Raw genomic sequence first — 22,437 nt, 5'->3', positions numbered from 1 at the left:
GCTAAAGAAAGCCTCTTCAAATATCATTAAGATGCTTTCTAACAGACTTGTTCTGTCTGTTAGCTATTATTGCATGTAAATACTAGATGCAGTGTGTCAGCTGTGATCGTCAACACGTCGTTATATCCTGAGCATAGCATTTTTAGTTTTTTCTGTGATGTTTTAACCGAAAAATCGCTACAAAAGCAAAAATGCACAGTTTCTCGTTTTTTGTTATATATAATGTTAACATTAGCCCTTTTCAACCAATTAGCACACATTAGCAGTAAGCCTAGAATTTCTTTCAATTTCAATAAGATAGCCTATAGGTGGGTGTTTGAGACGCTGGTTTTCGGGAAACAGATGGAGTTTAAAAGTTTTTGTAAATCATTTAACGCATTTCGATGCGTTTAATTCTAACCCGATCTTTATGGTACTCATTGTGGTTACACTCATTGTTAAATTTAACTCGTTCTTTATAAAAGTAAACAAGATTGATTTCGCTGCGCGGTTGCTGAGCATTGATTTACCCACGTAACTTACGCATTCAGCGAGAGCTCAAGGCATACAAAGGCTCCTTTACAAACCTTTGTACTTGTAATCAATAAGACATCTATACCTGGCTAGCTGATTGCACAGTGATAGAGCAGCCATTTTATGTTAGTCGACCAATAGCTGTCGTCAAGGCAAAAACCATCAGGTGAAATTACTATTACAGATACTGCTATCTAGATGTAGAGAGCTGGTAAATAGAAATGTAACATCTAGGATATACAACCAACCTTTCTGTGAGTATAGCATGTTGTCAGCTAAAACATAAGAGGAGTAGTAACTGAATATCTGTCTAGATTGGTATGGCATACTATGTTTAACTTATTAGAATTTCTGGGTTAGATAAGATCAACCATGAGTCTTTATGAAAAGCTCATAGTATTCATATGACATAATCTACTCATCAAAGCAAGCATCAGTAACTGCCAGTTTCTAATTAAAATTTGTGCAAAGACTGTGGACCAAGGACAACGACAATCATTTCACAACAAGATTTATGTATACATAGTTAGATAGACTAGTTTTCGTTTCCCTAAAACCTTGGCAGGCAAGTCTACTTACATTAAATCATGAAAGATTTAACAAGCAAGTTTCCAACTCTTTCCCTGTCACTATGTGGACTGGCCAAAATAACTACAGTACCTGAGGCTAGGCATCCCTATAGCAAGTGTATGACTCACCTTTGCTATTTTTTGGCGTTTATGTGTAGGTTGATAACTGTTTATAAGAACAGCCGAAGCACCTGCGACACATGTCAATATTTTACTACTTTAAACTTAGTAAATGAGCGATTCAACTAGATAGAGGCTGTCTCCAGTAGAAAAGCTTTTGAGCATTCATTTCTATCAATTTTCCACATAATAACAGCGCTGTCTGTCTGTTGGTTCATCCGACTGTAGTCAGGGTAAGAAGCTAGGATAAAACAGTGCTTTTTCGAGACCCAATTTTTACGGGACTTTTCGAATAATTATGCACATACTCGTTGTCTGTGCTTTATCAGCACACCTGACAATCTCTCAAGAATTACTAGACTGCCAGAGTACTTATAAAATCAAAAACGCCTTATTATGTTATATCGCTGTACTAAACAGACACAGAGTCTTACCTACATATCAGCTCCAAATCTTTATTACAACATATGAAAGCAAATTTAAGGACACTATAGAGAACTATTTCCCCAAATGTTTGGACTTCCTTTCAGTGTTTTAAACTCACACCTTCACAAGGTTGGCATCATCTCAGCTGCTGCTCAGCAATATATTAATGCCAATATATATCAATATGCCATTTGCTTTGCAATTTCCTTGAAAATTTATTTAAATTTATTCCTACAATTAAGAGCAAAAGGTTTTTGTTAGTTTATAATATTTTACTACTAGCATAACAGTGACAGTTGAGTTTATATTAATCTATTCTACATGTCAATGCTGGTTTTGCCTCAAGTATGTTTTACCTTTTTTATGAACAAAAAAGTATAGTCACTTTCCAACTGATCTAAAGCATTGTTGCAGCCATTTTTTTAGTGTAAAATACGTTGACTTGGTTTCACTCAAAAACTCAATGAAGTTTCTTCTATCTGTCAATCAGTTACTCTCATGGTATTTAGTCTGGCATCGGCTGCCGCAGGTGTTTCTAAGACTGTCTGTAATTGCAATGCCTTAAAAATGACACCTGGTTGCAGGTGCCCTAGTAACAACCTAGCAGAAACCATACAAAATTGATCACTAGCCATTTTAGTTGTGGGCCAATGTGTCCATTTATAGTCTTTTTTCCGTTGCTGTTGATCTGTAGCCAGCCATTTTAGTTGTGGGCCAATGTGTCTATTTATGTCTCAGGCAAGAAAAAATACGTGCTATCCCGTTTAAGTTGCAGCGCTCTGTTGATAATTTTGCAATTATATACATCATAAATTCACTTTTGCTTAATTCAAGCATTTTACCCACGATCAAGTTGAATCAATTTTAATTTTGAAACATACTGAGAGTTCAGTCATCTCGAATATCAAAAAAATCGTAAGGATAGAAAAATACTGACACTCTCTGATAAAATATATTAAAGTTCCATGAAAGTTCATCTTTAGGTAGCAGCCACTCGCTTGTAACTTGACGTGTCTTAAAATAGTGCTCACTTTTAAGAAGATTATGTGAAGACCTCGTATTCTTTTCCAGGTTCTCTTTCTTGTACTCGCCGTTGCTCTCATTATTGGTACAATATTTTCTAAAAATAGTTCTCAATTAGAAAATCCAACATTATTTTGCGTCAAAATTTGTTTTTTTGGGACAAAAACCAGCAACATTAACAAAAAAAATAAATAAAACAGGAAAGGGTGTTTTGGATTTCAGAAATAAGCTTTTTTAAAAAGGCTCATATGCATAACAAATCTTAATGAAATACTGGCAGCACTTTTGTAATTAATTCAGAAGAATGAATGAAATCAACTGAAATGCAGAATTTGGTCCACAAAAGTTACTCATACAGCCTTTTCTAGTTTACAGTGTTTTCAATTTCACTTCCATTTTCAAAGTGTGTGTTCACAGAATTCTTCACATGTTTTAAGAGTCGTGTCTCCTATCAACATGGCTAACTCTTTCTCAATATTCATCTACTGAGGTGATAGCAAGAGCTCTGCTATTCATAATCTTGTGACTAAGTCTTTAACAAACCTATGAATAGAATTACACATTTCCATGAAGAATTACAATCTGAAAAGCTTACATAATTTGTGCATAAAAGAAAGTGTTTAAAACGGTCACTGATCCGGTCAATATATGTGTGTGTGAATGTAGGTGACCTGCGTGTAGGTAGCGTACACAACTATTAGAGACCTTATAAACATCTGAATGCATTAGGGTGTCTTATGCTACACAACAGTGTATATGCGTGTCTATGACAATGCAGTAGATATAGATGCATTTTTATAAGTAGCACCTCTGAATTGGGTTTTCTTAAATTACGGAATGATTCCCTCTCCTGTAATTTAGTAAATATTATTTATGATGGTTTAACCGCTGTTTTCTTCAAATAATACTAAATTCAAAAAAGTTATAATAAAAATCTCAGCTCTTAATTGGCAGCCTGCCAAATTTTTGGTTTACCATTAAATTAACCTTTTAAAAGAAATAAAAATACAATCTAGAAACACTCTGATATTTTTTCTTGTTTAAATAATTTTTCCCTGTTGAGTTATTTTTCATAGTTTCTCAGTTCATTTCGAAGTACTTATATTAAATGTATTATGATAACGTGTTATGATCTTGCAGTATTATTTTCTTTTCTTCATTTATTTTGTTAGTGTATTTTTTCTACATGGCCTGATTCACTCTTGTCAGCTTGGCTGATAAAATCAAGTTAAGATGAAATCAAAGACATCTACTTTGCTAAAAAACTGTTGCTAAAAATCATTCCTTCTTATATATTTTCAACAAAAAGAAACATAATCTTTTGTAGTACGTCAAAACTGTGTTGAAAACTTAGTTTGGAAGGCACACAGTAACTTGGCTAATATAGTATTTGAGCGTTCTGTATATTTTTATAGCAACATTGTTATTATTTAAAATCTTGGTGTGGTTTCCTCTGTACAAAAGTGTTACCAAAGCCTCTCTTATTTTCGACGATTATAAGTTTATCTGCCATAGCTTCTGTCAGCTCAAGATATGAATCATTAGAAGTGCATAAATTGAAACCTTTACAAAAACATTGAATATATTATTTTATACAACAGGAGAATAGCAAAGGTCAAATAGTGACAAACAAAGCTAATTAACTTAGGCAGTATGACTCAACTCTAAAAGTTTGTTGGTATTTCTTATAGACAATGACCAAAGACATATTAAGAACATATTATAAACAAATACATGGTATTATATACTAAATATCATGCTGATTTTTTTACCTAACTTTCTAGTGAGAGCTGGGCTAGTAGGAGGCAGCACTAGTCTAGCAGGAGTCATCATGCAATAGTTATCATTTATAACTAATTACTTAGCTAATACCTTCAAGTGTTAATTAGTCCAGTAACAACCAATAGGCTTATAACTGGTTGTTGCTGCGTAGACTTCACTCAGTCTATGCTCTGCTAGTTCATTTCAGGAAGAACTGACAAACAAGAATTGATTCCGGTACCAGACAAAATGCATTGTGACTATTGGATACCTTTGCTTGTTCTCACTGTACTTGCAGGTAAGATATGTACGGGCTGTGTCAATACAAGTTGTTTTAAACAATGTAAAACATTGTTGACATGCACAATTTAATTTTTATGGCTGAAGGTACTTCAGTCCTTTTCAGTAGATTTTTAGTAGCGATAGACTGGAAACTGAAGGAACTAAACATTGCTCACTGGTTGGGGTGGATATGAAAACCGCCTTAAGTAATACATAAAGACAAGTACGAACATAGGCTATAAACTCGCAATGATTTGGAATCTTTTAAAATCGCTGAATGTTCTTATTTGAGGCATTGATTAGTTGAAACTTAGTAGGGAGGCTTTACAACTTAGCTCAGTGCACTGTAACACCTGCTGTGAAATGTCAGTTACAAAATCAATACTGAGTTGACAACTGTGTCATGCCGGCTTATGCACTTTGCATGTGGGGAGTATTAGCAAGAATTTCTCTGGCCTACTATGAGCCCGTACTGTTGTCACCAGTATTAGTGCATAGCAAGCATATGAAGTGCCAGGGGGGATCTCGTAGCCCACTTAGAATAGAACCCTACTGCTCTACTCAATGTCACAACTCAAAAGGTCTACATCAGTAGAGACTAAACTATTGTAAACATGTTGACACCATTAACAATTTATTAAAACATTGGCAACATGCCAAATTTCAACCTTCGGTCCCATGGCACAACAACTTGACATTTTTATTTACTCCAATCTTTTCACAACTTTTTACAGCTGCATTTTCATATGTATGACCATGCGATAACAATATCCAAACAAGAAGTTATAAATATGCTAGATTAAAGATTTAATTCCAACTCTGGATTGCTTTACACAAGGGCTGAACACTATTCAAAAATAATTCTATTCGGAAGTGGAGTTATTTTGTTACAATCAGAGGTTTAATGTTAGTAAATAGGGCTACATATTTATAGATCACAAGCTTTTGTTTACATCTAACAGAACGCTTTATCGATCGCAATACATTTAGAAACCTGTTAAGTAAGCCTAGATAATACGAGTTATTCACTAGGGCAGGCAACTCAATAGGGCCACCAATTTAATAGGGCGGACAACTCAATAGGGCAGACAACTTCGTTTTTCAGAGTTTTTGTATATTGAAGTTTCTTTGGAAATGCAAGTTGATAACAAGTGTTACAATGCAAGTAAAAGTATTCGACTAGCTCATGCATAAGGATATCTCATTAGAGAGCTCATTAAGAGGTTTAGCTGGTTGGTAAGTTTTATAATATAATGCGATTGTAATTGCAGATGTGAATTTGATATTAATCAGGGATGGCAATAAAAGTTTAACTTATAGTACTATTACTAAGTTTGCATACAGTGACAGCGTAGCGACACACCCATACATCAGCGCTGCCATGCCATCATGGAAACAACCTTGTAAATCTGATTCTGTTGTCATTCCGTGTCGCTGTTTGAAAGCAAACACCCATGCAATGCGACATATTTGCACTACAAAAATGGCCTTATCGACCTTGTGCATGCGCATGGGTAGGTTTTGCTTTTCCGTTGCTTCATATGTGAAATTCTGTTGTTGAAACACTCCAATATATCGGTTTTGTCCTTGACCTCTAAAAGATACAACATTGACATAACATGTTGCACAACCATCACTTTACTATAGGGCTCTGTTTGTTGCCCCAGTGTAGCGCTTCAGCACTGTGGCACCCTGGTGTGACTACAGTATAGCTGTATGGAGACATAGTAAACCCCCTCCAGTTTTTTGTAACAGATACTTCATTCGAATGTTTTTTTAGTATTCAAAGTTTATCGACTAAGTTGTACAAATTATATAATTTTTTTAAAGAAAAAAACTAACAACTTGAATTGCAGGCGCTAATGCTTGTTTATTTCTTTGTTCAAACATCTTGCTCCGCACAAGGACACTCTAAAGTACAATAAATTTTTTATATAAAAAATTAACAAAACATATTTTGCAATCTTTTGACAAAAGGTACCACTAGGTAATCAGTTTTTCTAGCTTTGGATAATTTTTTAGTTTAAGTACAGTTTATATATATTGTCAGAAGATTTGGAAGTGTAATCATTGTGTACCATGTGTATCGCAGGACAAGTACCTACAGGTAAGTACAGACTGATGTTTCTTTTGAAGCTTCAATTATCTTTGCTAATTTCCTTTTTTAGTTTATCACTGTAGAGCATTACAGCCCATTTAGGCTACCGACTTCATTGATTATCTAGTGTAAAAATTGTTCATTAATATGGAAAAATGTTGCTAATAACAAATTATAAAGTTTTATGTAATAAGCGTTTCTGCTACAACTAAATATAATTTTTTGTTATTGTAAATCCTTGCATATATTTTGTTTAAAAGTTTGGGGTGCAGCTTAGACACACAGTCTAAAAGTTATATCTGTGAACTTCTCGCTATTTTAGCGGTTAAAGCACCTTTTAGAATGCTCAGAGTTCAGAACTAATTTGTTCCCCAATAAGGCCCTAGGAAATATTCAGTACTTGTACTCACATATTTGAGTCTATGCGATATCTCCAGCACTAGATTCTATTCATCGGGTTGCTTTTCGTTCATGCCAAAAACTGCAGCAACATCTTGCTTAGTAGTTTCCAAAGCTACGTTCACAATTTTCAATTTAAACGCAGCGTCACATAAGTTAAAAGTGTGCTCACTAATTTTGTACTTGTTTACTTTGGTTTGCTAAAGGCGTAACACTTTCTTTGCAAAGGTGAGAACTCTCATTAGTCGATTTCCACCTCGTCAGCCAACGCATGCGTGTAACGAATGACAGACAGTTGACTTGGCGAATAACTTTTGTTTCCAGTGTATAGGATAATGCCATGTTCCTTTTACTGCTTCACAAGAATCAAAACTCTGAGTGCAAAGCAATAAGATAAATATATATTTCATAAATATATATAAGCACACAAGCTATTCAATGTCTGTGCAACAATGAACAGCATGGAAGAGAGTGCCAACGCTCTCTGCTTTCCTTGACATAACTGAGCTCCTATATATGCTCTCTTTCTTGGCTGGCTTCGTCCTATCAGTCTCTTGGTAACATGTCGGTCTCAGCAACCGATCTTTAGTCGGCGACCGTGACTTCATCGCAACTGTGTCTTCTGCTGAGCTGGAGCTTGGCCCAGCCATAACGTCGGTCCTGAGGTCGATAAGGCAGTCGGCCCTGACATCGGCAATCTTCCGCCACACTGGGTTAAATTAAATGTGTTAAATAAATGGAAAACGGTGAGTGTGGCTGTATACCTGTAATTCAACAAATGACCTTGAAACATTGAGGCGTGGCTTATACACAGTGATGGCTTATAAACGAGGATTTACAGTAGTTTTACATCATTCGTTAAAAAGGGATAGGAGGCAATTCACAAGACATCCATATAATTACGGCAGGTACTAAACTCTGGTTTAGCAGCAACTTTGATGAAGTGATGGCTTGATGTTTATTTCCGTATGTCTAAACTAGTAGCGATTACCTGTCTTTTTCATAGCAGTGGTTCATAATTTTCTTAACGATAGTGAACCCTCCAAACATCATACACGCACACGTTTCAAACCCTTTATAGCTGAAAATCTATAAGAATACATCTCACTCTATCAATGTCTGTCTGTTAGTCTGCATAAAAACAGCGTATTCACATTTTTAGCAAGATTTTGTACAAACTTTACAGGCATAACCTCTGTGCCTTTCACCAAAATACTAAAAGTATTTGGTGATACTTCTTTTGGTTCCAGAGAACTGGCTTCTTAAATGCCCTCCTGCGGGCCACCTGATTAGAAGTGAAAAGTTCTGAGCTTTGGGCTTACTGTTTGTACATATATAACATATTTCCTAGCAATCTAATAGCATTTACTATTTCTAGCAGATCAAATAGGAAAATATTCTACCATCGTGGAACCCATGATAATGTCTGACTGAATCCTTTTGGTCTGATCAACTCAGGTTAAACACTGCTGTTTTTAACATAACAAAATGAGACATTAGAGTTGGTCAACTTATTAAAATAACATCATAAATTACTTTATATTTTATATGTTTTTCTATACTTATTTTGTACGAGTACTTTGTAAAAACTGAAAATAATTTATAAGTTTAACAAGTGATATTATGTAAGCAAAAGATATTACATTACTCAGAAACAATTATTTAATTTGAATAAAGATTTTACGAGCTTTCGTTTGATGGTATAAAACCTTACAAGTCTATAAATACTTTTAAATATTTTTTTAGTCTTAGCTTAAAAATCGCTGAAAAATACTTGTTTTCAAAGAGCTAGTGAATTTTGATTTTTTTTGTTCTATTTAAAAAAAAAGATTAAGTTTACTTGTAGCAGAAACACTTTTAATTTTTATTTATTACTGCCTAAGTTTTGTTTTCATTCCTGCATTATTTGAAAATGAGTTAATGTTGTTTTGGCTTCATCAGCAGCATAAATGGGCTAAAGTAGTCGAAGCCACTGATTTGGATTTGTTAGGTTCAATCTTTGGTTTCTAGAAATGTTGGAATTGCTATATTTACTAAAGAGGCATACTATTAAAGACACAAATACTTTCTACATCAATAGCACTGCTATAACATTCAGTTACAATTTTTGCGGTGTTGTCTATACACAGCTCAGAGAAGATAATTCTACGTTTCCTTAGCTGTAGAATTTCTGGCCAAGTGGCATTTTCATCTACATATATATATATATATATATATATATATATATATATATATATATATATATATACATATACATATATATAAGGCTTTTCTAATATAATTCATTTGTTGTAACATTTAATTTCAATGTTAGCAAGCTTTTGCTGTGTAGTAATTACATACTTTCATAACTATTTTCACGCCTATCCTCTAACAGGGTTTATAGGATAGGCAATAAAGCTATAATATAAATAATCTTTGGCGCTGTAATAAGTAGGGGGCTTGTCATTATTGGTCTTTTGGTAATTTGTAAATAAGCTGACAAGCAACAATTTGTACATTTTATAAAACTGCTCATTTTAGATTTATAGCCGATAAATAGAGGTGGGGTGACAGCAAAAATTATAATTAGATTAATAATTAATCGTTTAAAACTAACTAATAATTAATTAGTTTAAAATTGTATTAATAATAAAATTAATTAATTTGGTGTTTGTGAGTTTGCATTAATGATTGAATTGACAAATTAACTTTAGCATAATCTATATTACCCATTAAATCAATTCATTGGTCCAACAAATAAATGCGTTAATAATTAAATTATTAATTTAAATTTGCATAAAATAAGAGTATGCATTGAATTACCAAATTAGTTTGTCAAATAAGTGCATTAATCATTGAATTAATTATCTTAACTGCCAAATTATTCACTAAACTATCAATAATCATTTGAAAAAAACTGCATTAATAGTTGAATTAAAAAATTATTTGTTGGAAAAACTGCATTAACCATTAAATCATGAATTAAAATACATAAGAATTTTGCGCAAAAGTAAATTCCTAATTAATAATTTAATCTGTAACTTAACACAACACATGATTAATTGACCACTACCCAGAATTGTTAAGTAGTATAGCAAGATGCTGTTATAATTATTGCTAACATTAATAAGTTGATAATTGAAGTTGTCTTCCTTTATCTTACTCTAAGTTCATCATCTAACGATAATATTTTCACACTTTCAAACAAGCTAAGACTTCACAGTTATTTTATTTTTAAACAAAGAATTAACAAAGATAGAGTAGACTATATGTGTACATACATATCTCAAAAGTCTTCCTGAAGCATGGAGTTTTCCTTTTTTGTATTTTGATGCTACAGGGTTGTTTGCTCGATGAATTTCAGTCAATTGAGAGTTATGCTATCTTATTTTGCATTGAGATGAGTTTGAATTATGATAGGTTGTTCTCCTAAGGATAAGACAACTCCTTGAAGTCTTCATGACCTCTAGACTATTTTGCTATGAAGTTTTCATATTGAAATGCCTTTCCACACATCACATAATAATTCTATATACTTTTCAGTAATTTTTGTGATTTTACCCAAACGGAAATTTGTATACATTTTGATATACATAAAAAATTGCGGGAAGCAAAATTCAGCTGCGTTACGTAGCACCAGCAGTCTAAATGCTCTCTTTTTATTTGATAGTGTCAAGCAGAGCCTACAGTATTGAGGAGTTGAATTCTGTGACACTTGTGCTGGATGTCTCATTGACCGAGGTAAGCTAACAGACTAACAGTGTGAAAAGCAGGTGCAGGTGCTTACACAGTTTCACAGTTATATCAGGATAGCACTGAGTGTATGTATTACAAAACTTAACATTTACTTAATACTGTTTCTGCATGTGCCATTTCTTTAGCTTTAAAAAGAAATTTTAATCTTTTTTAATTAGTAAAAAAATATCTAAGTATGACGATAAAATATTAAATGTTAGAAATTATAAAAGCTTTTTTGCGATAGCAATGTTTTTGGATCAAGTAAATTTTTGAATCTTTATTATCCTTATAAAAGATTTTTTCGTAAAGATATGCGACCAACATCATACAGAATATTCTATACTACAATGTTTTGAAATAACTGCTATTGTAAGTGCACTCTATTTCAAGTAATATTTTAGAGCATTTTCACATGCTGAAAATAAAAACAAACAATGGAGGCTACGAGTGATGAAAATAAATGAGTAAATGAGTAAACGATGAGTAAACGAGTAAATGAGTAAACGATGCCGAAACTTCTACAACCAAATAATCAAGTTATTTGACTAAACTAAACATTGCCACAGACATACATATAGCAATATTTACTGCTATAGTTATTGATAGAAACGGAGTGCATGTTCATGCTTCCTAGAGAAGGTTACGCTGATTATTTCAACTTATAAATAGCCTTCTGCTTTGCATCTGTGGCATTAATTTTTTTAATCAATTCAAAATGGTCCCTTGTAACTAGCTGCATACAAAAAATTGAAAAAACAAGAAGGTTTCTGCGATATTTTTCATTGATTTCAAAATGGTTAGTTCTCATATTTCTTAGCGGTCTAGAAAGCCTGACCTTTAAGCAACAGGCTGGAATTCAAGTTCCAACAAGGCCACTGGTAGTAACAGAGGGCATGCAACTTAAGTTGCTCTCTGCAACTGGACATGCCTCCAGTCGCTGTGGTTACTTGCTACTGACTTAGAAATGTCCAGCCAAGATCACCGAGCCATTGTTTGTTCTACAACGCTCTTAAAAACACACATTCACTATGTTTTCGTGATGCTCATGATTCGCAAATTTGAGTCAATCCGCAAATTAACCACATCATAGAAACGACATAAATCCGCAAGCTAAGTGAGTTTTGTGATTCGCAAAACTTTATCGAATCCATCAAGCTTGCGAATAATGGAAACAGTACTTGCGAATGATGCGCATTAAAATACCGCGCCAGCTATTCAATTTTAAACATTTTCAATACTTGTATACATCCAGTTCTTAATCAAGTTTTCACGAGTTTCCGCCGTCAACACGTGCCTCGCTAATTGCATTGCCAATTATTAAATTATAGCGTACAATTCCTTACCTTTTTTCGAAAAAGTGCCAGAGTCATTCCACATCTTGCGAATGTTTATAGAAACACTTAATACGCACGGTAACGCACAACTTCGAATTCGCATCGTGCAAGTCATTCGCGTCATGGAAACATAGTGACACAGCATCTCCTTGCAGTACTCTAAGCAGACATACTTAAGCTTTGAAGGATTGCTCAAACACACTGTCTTTAAGATTAAGATCATTTATTTGTTTTAGTTTCAAGAAAATCCAGAAATTAAAAGCACCGTCTTTGACCTTATCGCCAACTTTTCAACGAAAAACTGCACCTCCAACAGGCAAAAATGCAAGCTCGTTGCCAAATACTACAGAAACACAGGTCCATATAAAAGGTAATTAACTTTGCTTTGTTTAAGATGTACTGTAAAACCCCAAAATACGTCACTAATCTATTCTGGGGTTGAGACTGTATGACGAGGCCTCTTAACAATTTACTTTTTGATGAAAAAAGTGTTGTAAAATTTCAAAATTTGCCATTAATCTATTCTGGGGTTGAGACTGTATGACGAGGCCTCTTAACAACTTGCTTTCCGAGGCTTTTATTTTAGAGAAATGCCTACGCAAAGAAGCCTGTTTCTGTCGACTGCTCAAAATATTTAAAAAGTGACCCATACACTATACATAAGATGACTTGTGAGAATTTTTCTGAGTGTTTTGCTCAATAAATCTAGCAAGGTTTTTAAACCAACTGATAGCTTTTCTCAGTTTTGCTGATGATGTTTGTTGTGTCTCCCTCCTTTTATTTCCTTTTTATTTCAAGTTTTTTCCATAGTAGCCATCTTTTTGCTTCTTCCTTTAGTATTGCTAGCAACTTTCGAACCCATGGCTAATGAACTAAAGCTTGACTTAAGCACTAAAAAGCACAACGTAAATACGATATTGTAAGCATTCACATGAAATAAACACGATGCACCTTGATTCCTCACATAGCTAACTGTAAGCGACGGAAAGCATTTCAGATCATTCTCTTGCATCGTAAGAGGATTTCAGCTAACAATGTATTGACATGTTAGTAGTTTTCTAGCTACAAGGGAAAGTGGAGAAAATAATGTAACCAAGGGATGTAAAAACATTGTATTCCGAACGATAACTTGAAGAAATCGTATCTTGGGACCAACCCATCGCGGGTTCTGCTATATAACTTTGATTTGAGAGAGAAAATCTATCACACAATATATCTTAGCCAACAGGAATAAAAAAGTTGGAAAACAAAAGCAACGCATGATTATAAGAAATAAAACTTTTTTCCAAAATAAAAGTAAAAATGATACACAAGCTAAAATGTAACTAATCCATTTTTTGTCTTTCTTATTTAATTTGTTCATATTTTGAGACAGTTACCAGATTAAAGCCTATTTTGTATTGGAATCTTTTGATATTTTTCAGAACTATCAATGACACTGATTATATCTTTTCACCCAATGACATCTCTGAACTGAAGGAAGCAAGCGAATGGGAAGATGAAACGAACTCCTCAATCACTGGCACAAAAGTAATCTTTAACCTCAAAACAAAAACAGGATATGACTATCTGAAATGGACAGAGCTAGTGCGTCTGATCTACTTCTATAGATTTGATTTCAACTCTCTCTTCAGTGGTTTGTATGCTAAGTAGCCTTAAAACTAGGTGATGCTCAAACAAATTAAATCAGTATTTAACTTTTTTATAAAACAGTTTTAACAAAAATAATGAACTCATCTCATTCATCATGGTTTTTGTTTAGGCTCATGCAAATATTTTTGTTAAAATTCAATTTTTGTTGCAGTTTTTATTACATAAGAATGTCACATGAATTTGTTTCTACATATATTATATCTTTATGTGTGTGTGTGTGTGTGTGTGTTTTATTTCACCTTTAAAGATTACACAATTGAATTAATACTCGAGACAAAATATAATTAACCAATGCGTGAAAAAAATAACAATAAGTAAGAAATGATGATGGGGCCCATTGCGAAATGGCAAAGCCAGTGGTACGCGAGCCCGAGTCAGCAGCACAAAAACCAGACCGTAACACTCACTCTCCAGACTGGAGATGGTGCCTCAATTCCACCTTATATTTACCGAGACATTTTATTGATCTTATTGAATTAGGTAGTCGATTCCACAGCGCAGGTGTTGCAAAGTTTGAGGATCGTTGACCGGCTAAAGTTAGATGATTAGGTACGGGAAGAGAAAGTAATTGATGACGAGTATTATAAAATGGTAGTGCTGGATCACCGTAAACCGTCGCAGCTTTACCTTCCGTTATACATGAACTATTTGGTTCGAACGCTTGTCTTTAGGCTTTGTCAATTGAAAGACCACATTCTAATAGTAGGTTTTTAACAAATGTAAAAAGCTCTACGTTAACAATAACAACCTAATAACATAAAACTTAATATTTGTTGTTGCCATTTACACCTCGTTTTTTTCCCAGATGGAAAACTTTGCATTTTAAGAGTTGTTTTTTCTGTATTGTAAGGATCTTTTTATGGCTAGCGAGAAATATTACCAATCTTGTTTTTTTATAGAGACCACCAATATGACAGAAGTTGACATTCTCAAGCGTCCACCCACTTCCTACATAGCAAAGCTTATTAATGAGAACATAACAACTCGGACAATTATTGCTGGAGCGATCTTAGGCTCTGCTGCCATTATGTTTATTGTGCTAGTACCGCTGTCTAAGTAAGTCTATCGCAATTTTAAAAACATAACTAATAAGAATTAAAACATAGCTAAAGCTTGCTACTGTTTCTGTATCAATTTGAGTCTTATATTCCATACGTTAACCATATGTCCCGTCACACATCAAAAGGGCACTTGTTAAAGCTTGACTTGCAACAAAATTCACATTACAGTTATTTAGTATCAAAAGATTCACCATGTCTTACTCTGCTGTGTTGTAGGTGTCAAATATGTGGAAATGTGATTACAAGCTCTTAAAAGCTAAAAAACGAACGATTAATCACAGCCATTACGAAAGTGCCGCAGGCTAGAATCTTTTTATTTTGCTGACGTACTCAAGCCAACTTGGTTACTGTTTCGACATGTGGTGTTATCACGTGAATTGAGAGGCCAATAAAAAGCTCAATATAAAATGTCTCGTAGCACTAGTTTATGGCAAACATTTTGGGTTCTACCGAAAAGCCCGTATCAAATATAAATACTCGCTATGTTACATTTTTGCTTTGGCTTGGTTTAGTCATCTAATCGTAATCTGATCATGTGACTGGTACATCTTGCCAAATAGCGCAAACAATTTCTGCAGCGTTTTTCGACTATCACATGTGACCAACAGGCTCATCATGTTTATCAGAGGATGATACGCATTCCTTCGAGCTACACAAATTTTTATGGTAGGTTTTAATATATCAGTGCTCAAAGTGACAGCGTTACAATGATGATGAAATAGATGCGTAAGGACAATAGACATGGTTTTATTGGATGCGTGAAGAATTTTTGTGAAAATATTTCGACGAATTAGATTGCATAAAAGTGTAAAAAGAAGCCATTTTGTTCAATTACAAACCATTTGAGTTGTCTCGGAAATGAATTCCAATCCCTGGCAATTTCGTGATGGTTGCGATTGACTGTTCATTTTTGAGCTTTTAAGAGCTTGTAATCTCATTTCCACATAACTTGCACCTACAACACAGCGGAGTAAAACATGTTGAATTTTTTGATACCGAATAACTGTAATGTGAACTTAGTTGCAAGTAAACCTTTAATTATATGTGATGTTTCACTTCAAACGAACACATGTTAAACAAATGCGATGTTTCGTGCATGAGGAACATCGCATTTATTCTCTTCATTGTTAACCAGTCTAAGTAGCTTGTGCTGCACATGGCGATTTTAAATTTTGATTCTAAGTTAAAAATTGACCGAAGTTCTCCGGTGTAAAAAACCTTATCTCCTATGATGTCAGCAATTGTGGAGCAGAGAAAACTAACCAAAATCTTGCCAAAAAAATGTTTGTTTACCTGTATCGTTGCAACATCATTTTATGAAACTACAAACTACATTTTTTAAAAACTAACATTATCAGTGACGTCTTTACACCATCAGATGATGTAATAAGCTGACAAAATAATTAAAATGGCTGCCCAAACTTTCTGTGATTGGTTGATCAGACGGAACTTTTTAGCAACCAGTTTGGACCTAAATTTGTAAGTTTTATGTATGTATTTTGTATTTATATATATATATATATATATATTTTTTTGTTGTTGTTGTATATTTATGTATTTTGTAAGTATGTATTTTTTATTCATCACACTATGATGAATTTTTGAGCTTTGTAATATAATATGCATTTGTCAGAAGAAAAATTTTATTTCGTGTGAGCTCACACCATCAGCTTTGGTGTGAGCTCACACCATCAGCTTTGGTGTGAGCTCACACCATCAGCTTTGGTGTGAGCTCACACCATCAGCTTTGGTGTGAGCTCACACCATCAGCTTTAGTGTAGGCTCACACCATCAGGTTTGGTGTGAGCTCACACCATCGGCTTTGGTGTGAGCGCACACCATCGGCTTTGGTGTGAGCGCACACCATCGGCTTTGTTGTGGTGTGCAAATAAAATCATCAATTGTATTTGGGGTGGGCTCACACCAAATACAATTTGTTTTCTGACAAATGCATATTATATCACAAAGCTCAAAAAATTATTATATAGCGTGTTGAGTAACATGTGCCCTTTTGAGCTGTTACATCAAATTACCCAGTGTTAGATTATTATAAATGCCTGATGTTTAGTGTTTGTGTACACGTGTGTAATCTCTCAAAGTTCAAGTATGATGTCTGCTTAGGTTACAGCGAGCAGAGGCTGTATGTGCTGTAAGAGTATTGCTGTACAAACAATGGCTCTAATATCTTGGCTGTATATGTCTGAGTCTAGTGACAAGAGAACCTCGACAACTGAAGACATGCTCAGTTGCAGAAAGCAATTTAAGGCTGAATGTCATTTTTGTCATTCCTAACTTTTCAGGAATTGAACCATAACCTGTAGTTTGCATGTCGACGTTATAGACCACATTTGTTATCCAATGTTTGGTATGAGGAAAACAAAGACGTTTTTAAATTGTATTTAGCTACGCACCTGTTTGAAATATCTGTAACGCCGAGGCACATTTAGGAAGCTGTGATGAAAGGGTTACTAACTATGTTAAGTATCATGTTAATTTAGTTCTCTAATTAATGTGGTACTTAACTAAGTTGAGTATTTGAACTTAATTTTATGTGAAGCAGATAAAATCAATTTGCATATATTAAAGTGCCATAGTATAGATAACTCCAATAACATTGTCTCCAGTTACTCACATGTGTGAATTTTTAAAACTAAAAACAAACCTTTCTTAACAACGCTTGCAAGCGCCAAGCTTTGGTGGACTAGAGTTACTAATGTAACATTGTAGTAGCAGAGCTACTAGCATACCATTGTAGTAGCAGAGCTACTAGTGTGCCATAATTATATTAGTTACTAGTGTACCATTATAGTATTAGAGTTACTAGCATACCATTATAGTAGTAGAGTAACTAGTGTACCATTGTAGTAGTAGTAGAGTAACTAGTGTACCATTGTAGTAGTAGAGTTACTAGTGTGCCATTATTTTAGTACAGTTACTAGCATACCATTATTTTAGTATGGTTACTAGCATACCATTATAGTAGCAGAATTACTAGTGTACCATTGTAGTAGTATAGTTTATGCTGTAAGTTTGTAATGATGAATTAGTAGATTTGTAGCATAGCTCATGAATTTTGTAAGACTTTACGACTAATATATACCATATTAACAGAAAATTGATAAGTTTCTGTTACTCTTATAGCACAAGGTACTGTCGCAAGGAGGTGGATGACTCATCGACAGAGGACCTCACGATTGAAGCGGAGGATTAGCATCATTGACTCAACTCACTTTTGACTCCTCCGTTACACTAACCAAACTGTCCCATATACTAGCAACTACTGATATTATCGATTTCTGTTCAGTGTTGCACCTCTGAGTGTATTTTTGCAACACCGACAATGGTGCAAATGTCGGTATGCAAACAGACATTTGCTTAGAATGCATACAAACTGTTCCACAACACTGTATCATTATAAACATATGCTATCGTGAGTTGCACTTTTTGCCATCCAAAGATTTTTTCGCTTCCCCCTATTCTGTATGCAATGACTGTCCAGTGCCTCTTTTCATGCACGTGAGAGTTGAAGTATATTTTCTGTTTAAGCTTTTTAGCACGAATGTTTCCTCACCGAGCAGTATGATATACTAATATATTTGATACTAGCCAAATGCCCACCGTTGCACAGGTAATAGAATAATTACTTAATGAATTTGAGTAACTCACCTGGAAAGCTAGATCTTTATTAAAATCTTTACTAAAACAATACTTTTTTGGGCTTTTTAGGCCAGCTTAAAAATTGTTATGCATAACAGTCAATAGTGCTAGTTATCAACCCCAAGCAAGCGCTTAGGGTTGCGTGAGTATTTTAACCAATGTAATGACTATTAACCCAATGAATCCATTGTATTCCATGTAGCTTAATGGTTAAGTTTGCTGCTTTTAGATCTAGAGATCAAAATTCTGAGATAAAATTCAGTGCCGAGTGAATTTTTTGCATTGCTCGATTTTAATTGTATAACTGGACACGGGGTTTGACAAAATGACAAAAAGACAAACATAGAGATTTATATATACAACTAGCTGTGTCTCCGGCGTTGCCTGGGTATTAAACATCAGCCTAAAACAATGAGAAGTGATGAGAGTTGCCTACCACTTGCTATTAGCCTGACACAATGCCAATGAAAAATATTATTAAAAATCAACTTAAACAATGATAAGTGATAAGAGTTGCCCGCCACTTGCTATTAGCCTGGCACATTGCCAATGGAAAATTCTAGTAAGCTAGTTAATAAGCGCTAGGCTTCTAATGACGGTACAGCATGACGTTGTGTCAGCGTTGTCCAGCTACAGCTACTCTAATAATAGCTATAGCTGGATGGACACACATACTTTAACATTTATATATGTAGATGTATACTAGTTGAATTCCCGGCATTGCGCGGGTATTAAAAACAGCTTGTAAACAGTGGTAGATAATGTAGTTGCCATTGGCTAATTTGAGTAAGCTAGTATACATATTCCTAAGCTTACTCATAAGAGCCGTGAGAGCAAGCTTTAGTGACATTTGCTGTCATGGAGTCATGATGTGTATTTTAACCCAGATAATGACTACCTGCTCAATGAATCCATTGTATCTCATGTAACTTCATGGGGTAGCTTATTGCCTTGTGAACAGGAAGTTCTGAGATCAAACCCTCTGCGATACAGATTTTTAATTGATAGGTGATATATATAGATTAACACTAATCCATCATTTTTTGCCGTCATAAAGCCGTTTGCATGTGCACTCATTCACGAAAAAGCAGCCATATTTGTAGAAAACGATCATTTTTTTTGTAGTTAATAGTACTTTTTGGTGTTGTTTTGATACTATAATAAAAAATTGCAAACAGAAGCATCGTTTTCAAAAATTTATTGCGAAAGCTTCGTGTTTTTAACGATAAAATTGTTTATAAAGATGGCCGACAGTGATAAACTGTCGCCACGAAAAAAATGAAGGATTGTTGATTCTTCCTATCTGGGGTAAGATAAAAATATCTAACAACATGAGTGTTCAAGACACTAAAGTATATCAGAGAATACTCAGTAAATAGTTACGAGACAAACAGAACAAGTTAAAGTCATCATCTTCAATGCCTCGATATACAAGTACTTCTGCTTGTTGGTGTACTCTCAGATGGCTGGTGAGTGCAATCCAAGATCAGCAAATCTTGTCACATAGATGGTAACTGTCTTCTGCTACAGGAGTTCAGTTTTGACTAACGCTGGTTGTTTAAAGAAATACAGAGATAAATAATGACTTAAAAAGAGGAAATGTGGAGGAAGTGAGAGATAAAAGCAAACCAGGAATACCTACTCGGTATAAGTAGAAAAACTATAAAATTTCAAGGCTAACTATGATAGGAATAAAAAAAAACACAGAAAGATACAGCAAGTTGTTATAAAAGTTGATATGATACAAGAGGGCAAAGATTAGAAGGTTTTTGCACAATGTGTTTACTAATTGTGCAGGTGCAGTCAGGTCTCAAGCTATATGAATCCTGCACGCAACGGCGATATCAAATACGCCCTTCTCAGTTGGGAGAGCTGAGGCTTGTTTCCGAGTCTTCCTAGCAAACATCAGTTGAGTGATTATAAGATTATAAGGACTGCTAAGAACTTTCCAGCCTATGCATAGTTTCTGTGCCATAAGCTTACGCCATAAGAATAATAGTTAGGAAATGAGATACGCTTGATTGATTGATATAGGAATGGGTCATTTAGCTAGTAAAAGGTGCTGGTACCTCCACATCCTTTTGAATCATTTGGTTTAGTCCTTTCATGACAAAGAAATAGTTATTATCTTGGATAGTTGTCCTGGTTTTATTTATAAATCTCCTGTAGTAGCCAGCAATCTTAACACGTTTATATTATTCTCACTTAGCTTCATTTTGAGTCAAAGGCTATGCAGTGATAATGTTGAAATTACATATCCAAAAGTATGTAAACAGACTAGAATGAGATACGCTTTGTTGGTGAAATAAGTTGAGATACACAAAAACACTATACTTTACCAGCATCTAATAAAGAAGATATTGTTTTTGGTTGCACAAAACCTTTTCTATTATAATCAACCATATAGTTAACTAAGTGCCTCAACATTATAAGTCATATGGCTTCATCTTTGCAGAAAAGCAGAAGTGGGCTGTCAAATCTGTTTCATCTATCAGTTATAGCCTTCTTCCAAGAATGAGAAAGGGACAGTGGCGCATAGCCTTCTTTCAACAATGGGAGAGGGACAGTGAGGCATAGCTTTCTTTCAACAATGGGAGAGAGACAGTAGTACATAGCCTTCTTTTAACAATGGAAGAGGGACAGTGGTACATAGCCTTCTTTAACAATGAGAGGGGACAATGGCGCATAACCTTTTTTAGCAATGGGAGAGGGAGAGTGGCGCATAGCCTTCCTTTAGCAATGAGAGAGGGGGAGTGGTGCATAGCCTTCTTTTAACAATGGGAGAGGGACAGTGACACATAGCCTTCGTTCAACAATGGGAGGGGGACAGTGGTATTTAGCCTTCTTTAACAATGAAAGGGGACAATGGCGCATAACCTTTTTTAGCAATGAGAGAAGGGGAGTGGCGCATAGCCTTCTTTTAGCAATGGGAGAGGGGGAGTGGCGCATAGCCTTCCTTTAGCAATGAGAAAGGGGGAGTGGTGCATAGCCTTCTTTTAGCAATGGGAGAGGGGGAGTGGCAAATTGCCTTCGTTTAACAAGGAGAGAAAGACTCTGTTGTATAGCCTTCTTATGACAAAATGGGGAGGGGTCAAGAGAATTCCTAAAATGAGGCAGTGGAACCCCACCCCTTGGCTACCCTCCAACAATGAGTTGCGATAACAGTGATGCGATTGTTATGTAATAAAATATAATATTTAGATAAAACGGCAAGCAACTAAATAATTAAGAAACAATAGTTCATATCCCAAATTGGAACTAATTGAAAAAGCTAAACAGTTAGAAAAAACTATTATTGGAATTGTGGGATAGTAGTCTAGAGTGGCCTACCTCTGAACCGCAGCTTAGAGTTCAATACCCAAAAAGGAATTCAACACCCACTAGTGACGACAGGTACGACTATCGTCCTTAAATTTATCTCTCTGCCAAATCAGATTAGGCTGTGCACTGACATGCAATTGTCTATTCAGAGTTTATTGAGACAAACCAATTATGGCAACTACTAAGAGTGAATGGGGAGAGAGAGAGGAAGAAAAATAAATAGCAACAGTTTTATGAACTGCCATTCTTCCCAGTTTATTTCAGTCAGTAGTCGTTGTTGGTGCTTTAACCCTACTTTGTGTAGACAACAGTCAGCATGGCTGACATTAGCTCATCAAGCACCACCTGACTTCTTAACCATACAGCTGTCATTTTTTAATTTCCTGCTGACACCAGCATTGTAAGGCACCATAACCCCTAGCTTTTATACAACTACAAATATAGTGTAGTAGTAATGGCATGCTTCTGTAGTGTTCTCATGTTCCAACCAAGTAGTGACA

At 34.9% G+C, this 22,437-nt stretch overlaps 1 protein-coding gene across 2 annotated transcripts; it reads left to right on the top strand.

The window, feature by feature from the left end:
- Positions 1-642: 642 nt before the first annotated feature.
- Positions 643-18,564, top strand: LOC137408594 (uncharacterized). 2 transcript variants are annotated; one of them, XM_068095175.1, is made up of 8 exons: positions 643-767; positions 4,621-4,710; positions 6,787-6,801; positions 10,844-10,914; positions 12,482-12,615; positions 13,670-13,881; positions 14,798-14,954; positions 18,101-18,564. In XM_068095175.1, exons 2-8 carry the CDS (start codon positions 4,662-4,664, stop codon positions 18,168-18,170), a joined length of 708 nt encoding a protein of 235 aa, XP_067951276.1. In that variant the 5' UTR covers positions 643-767; positions 4,621-4,661; the 3' UTR covers positions 18,171-18,564. The 2 variants fall into 2 exon arrangements, with proteins under 2 accessions (XP_067951276.1, XP_067951277.1); XM_068095176.1 differs by lacking the exon at positions 6,787-6,801.
- Positions 18,565-22,437: the final 3,873 nt, after the last annotated feature.

This window comes from Watersipora subatra, chromosome 11, assembly GCF_963576615.1.
Source record: "Watersipora subatra chromosome 11, tzWatSuba1.1, whole genome shotgun sequence".
Taxonomy (NCBI): Eukaryota; Metazoa; Bryozoa; class Gymnolaemata; order Cheilostomatida; family Watersiporidae; genus Watersipora; species Watersipora subatra.
This window is presented reverse-complemented; position numbering and strand designations above follow the sequence as displayed.

What these genes read in the sequence shown, in the direction of transcription:
- LOC137408594 (XM_068095175.1), top strand. Translation starts at nt 4,662, where the DNA reads ATGCATTGTGACTATTGGATACCTTTGCTTGTTCTCACTGTACTTGCA. An exon ending in TGGATGTCTCATTGACCGAG is followed by an intron (nt 10,915 to 12,481) that starts GTAAGCTAACAG and finishes TATTTGTTTTAG; the next exon opens with TTTCAAGAAAATCCAGAAAT. An exon ending in GTGCTAGTACCGCTGTCTAA is followed by an intron (nt 14,955 to 18,100) that starts GTAAGTCTATCG and finishes TTACTCTTATAG; the next exon opens with CACAAGGTACTGTCGCAAGG.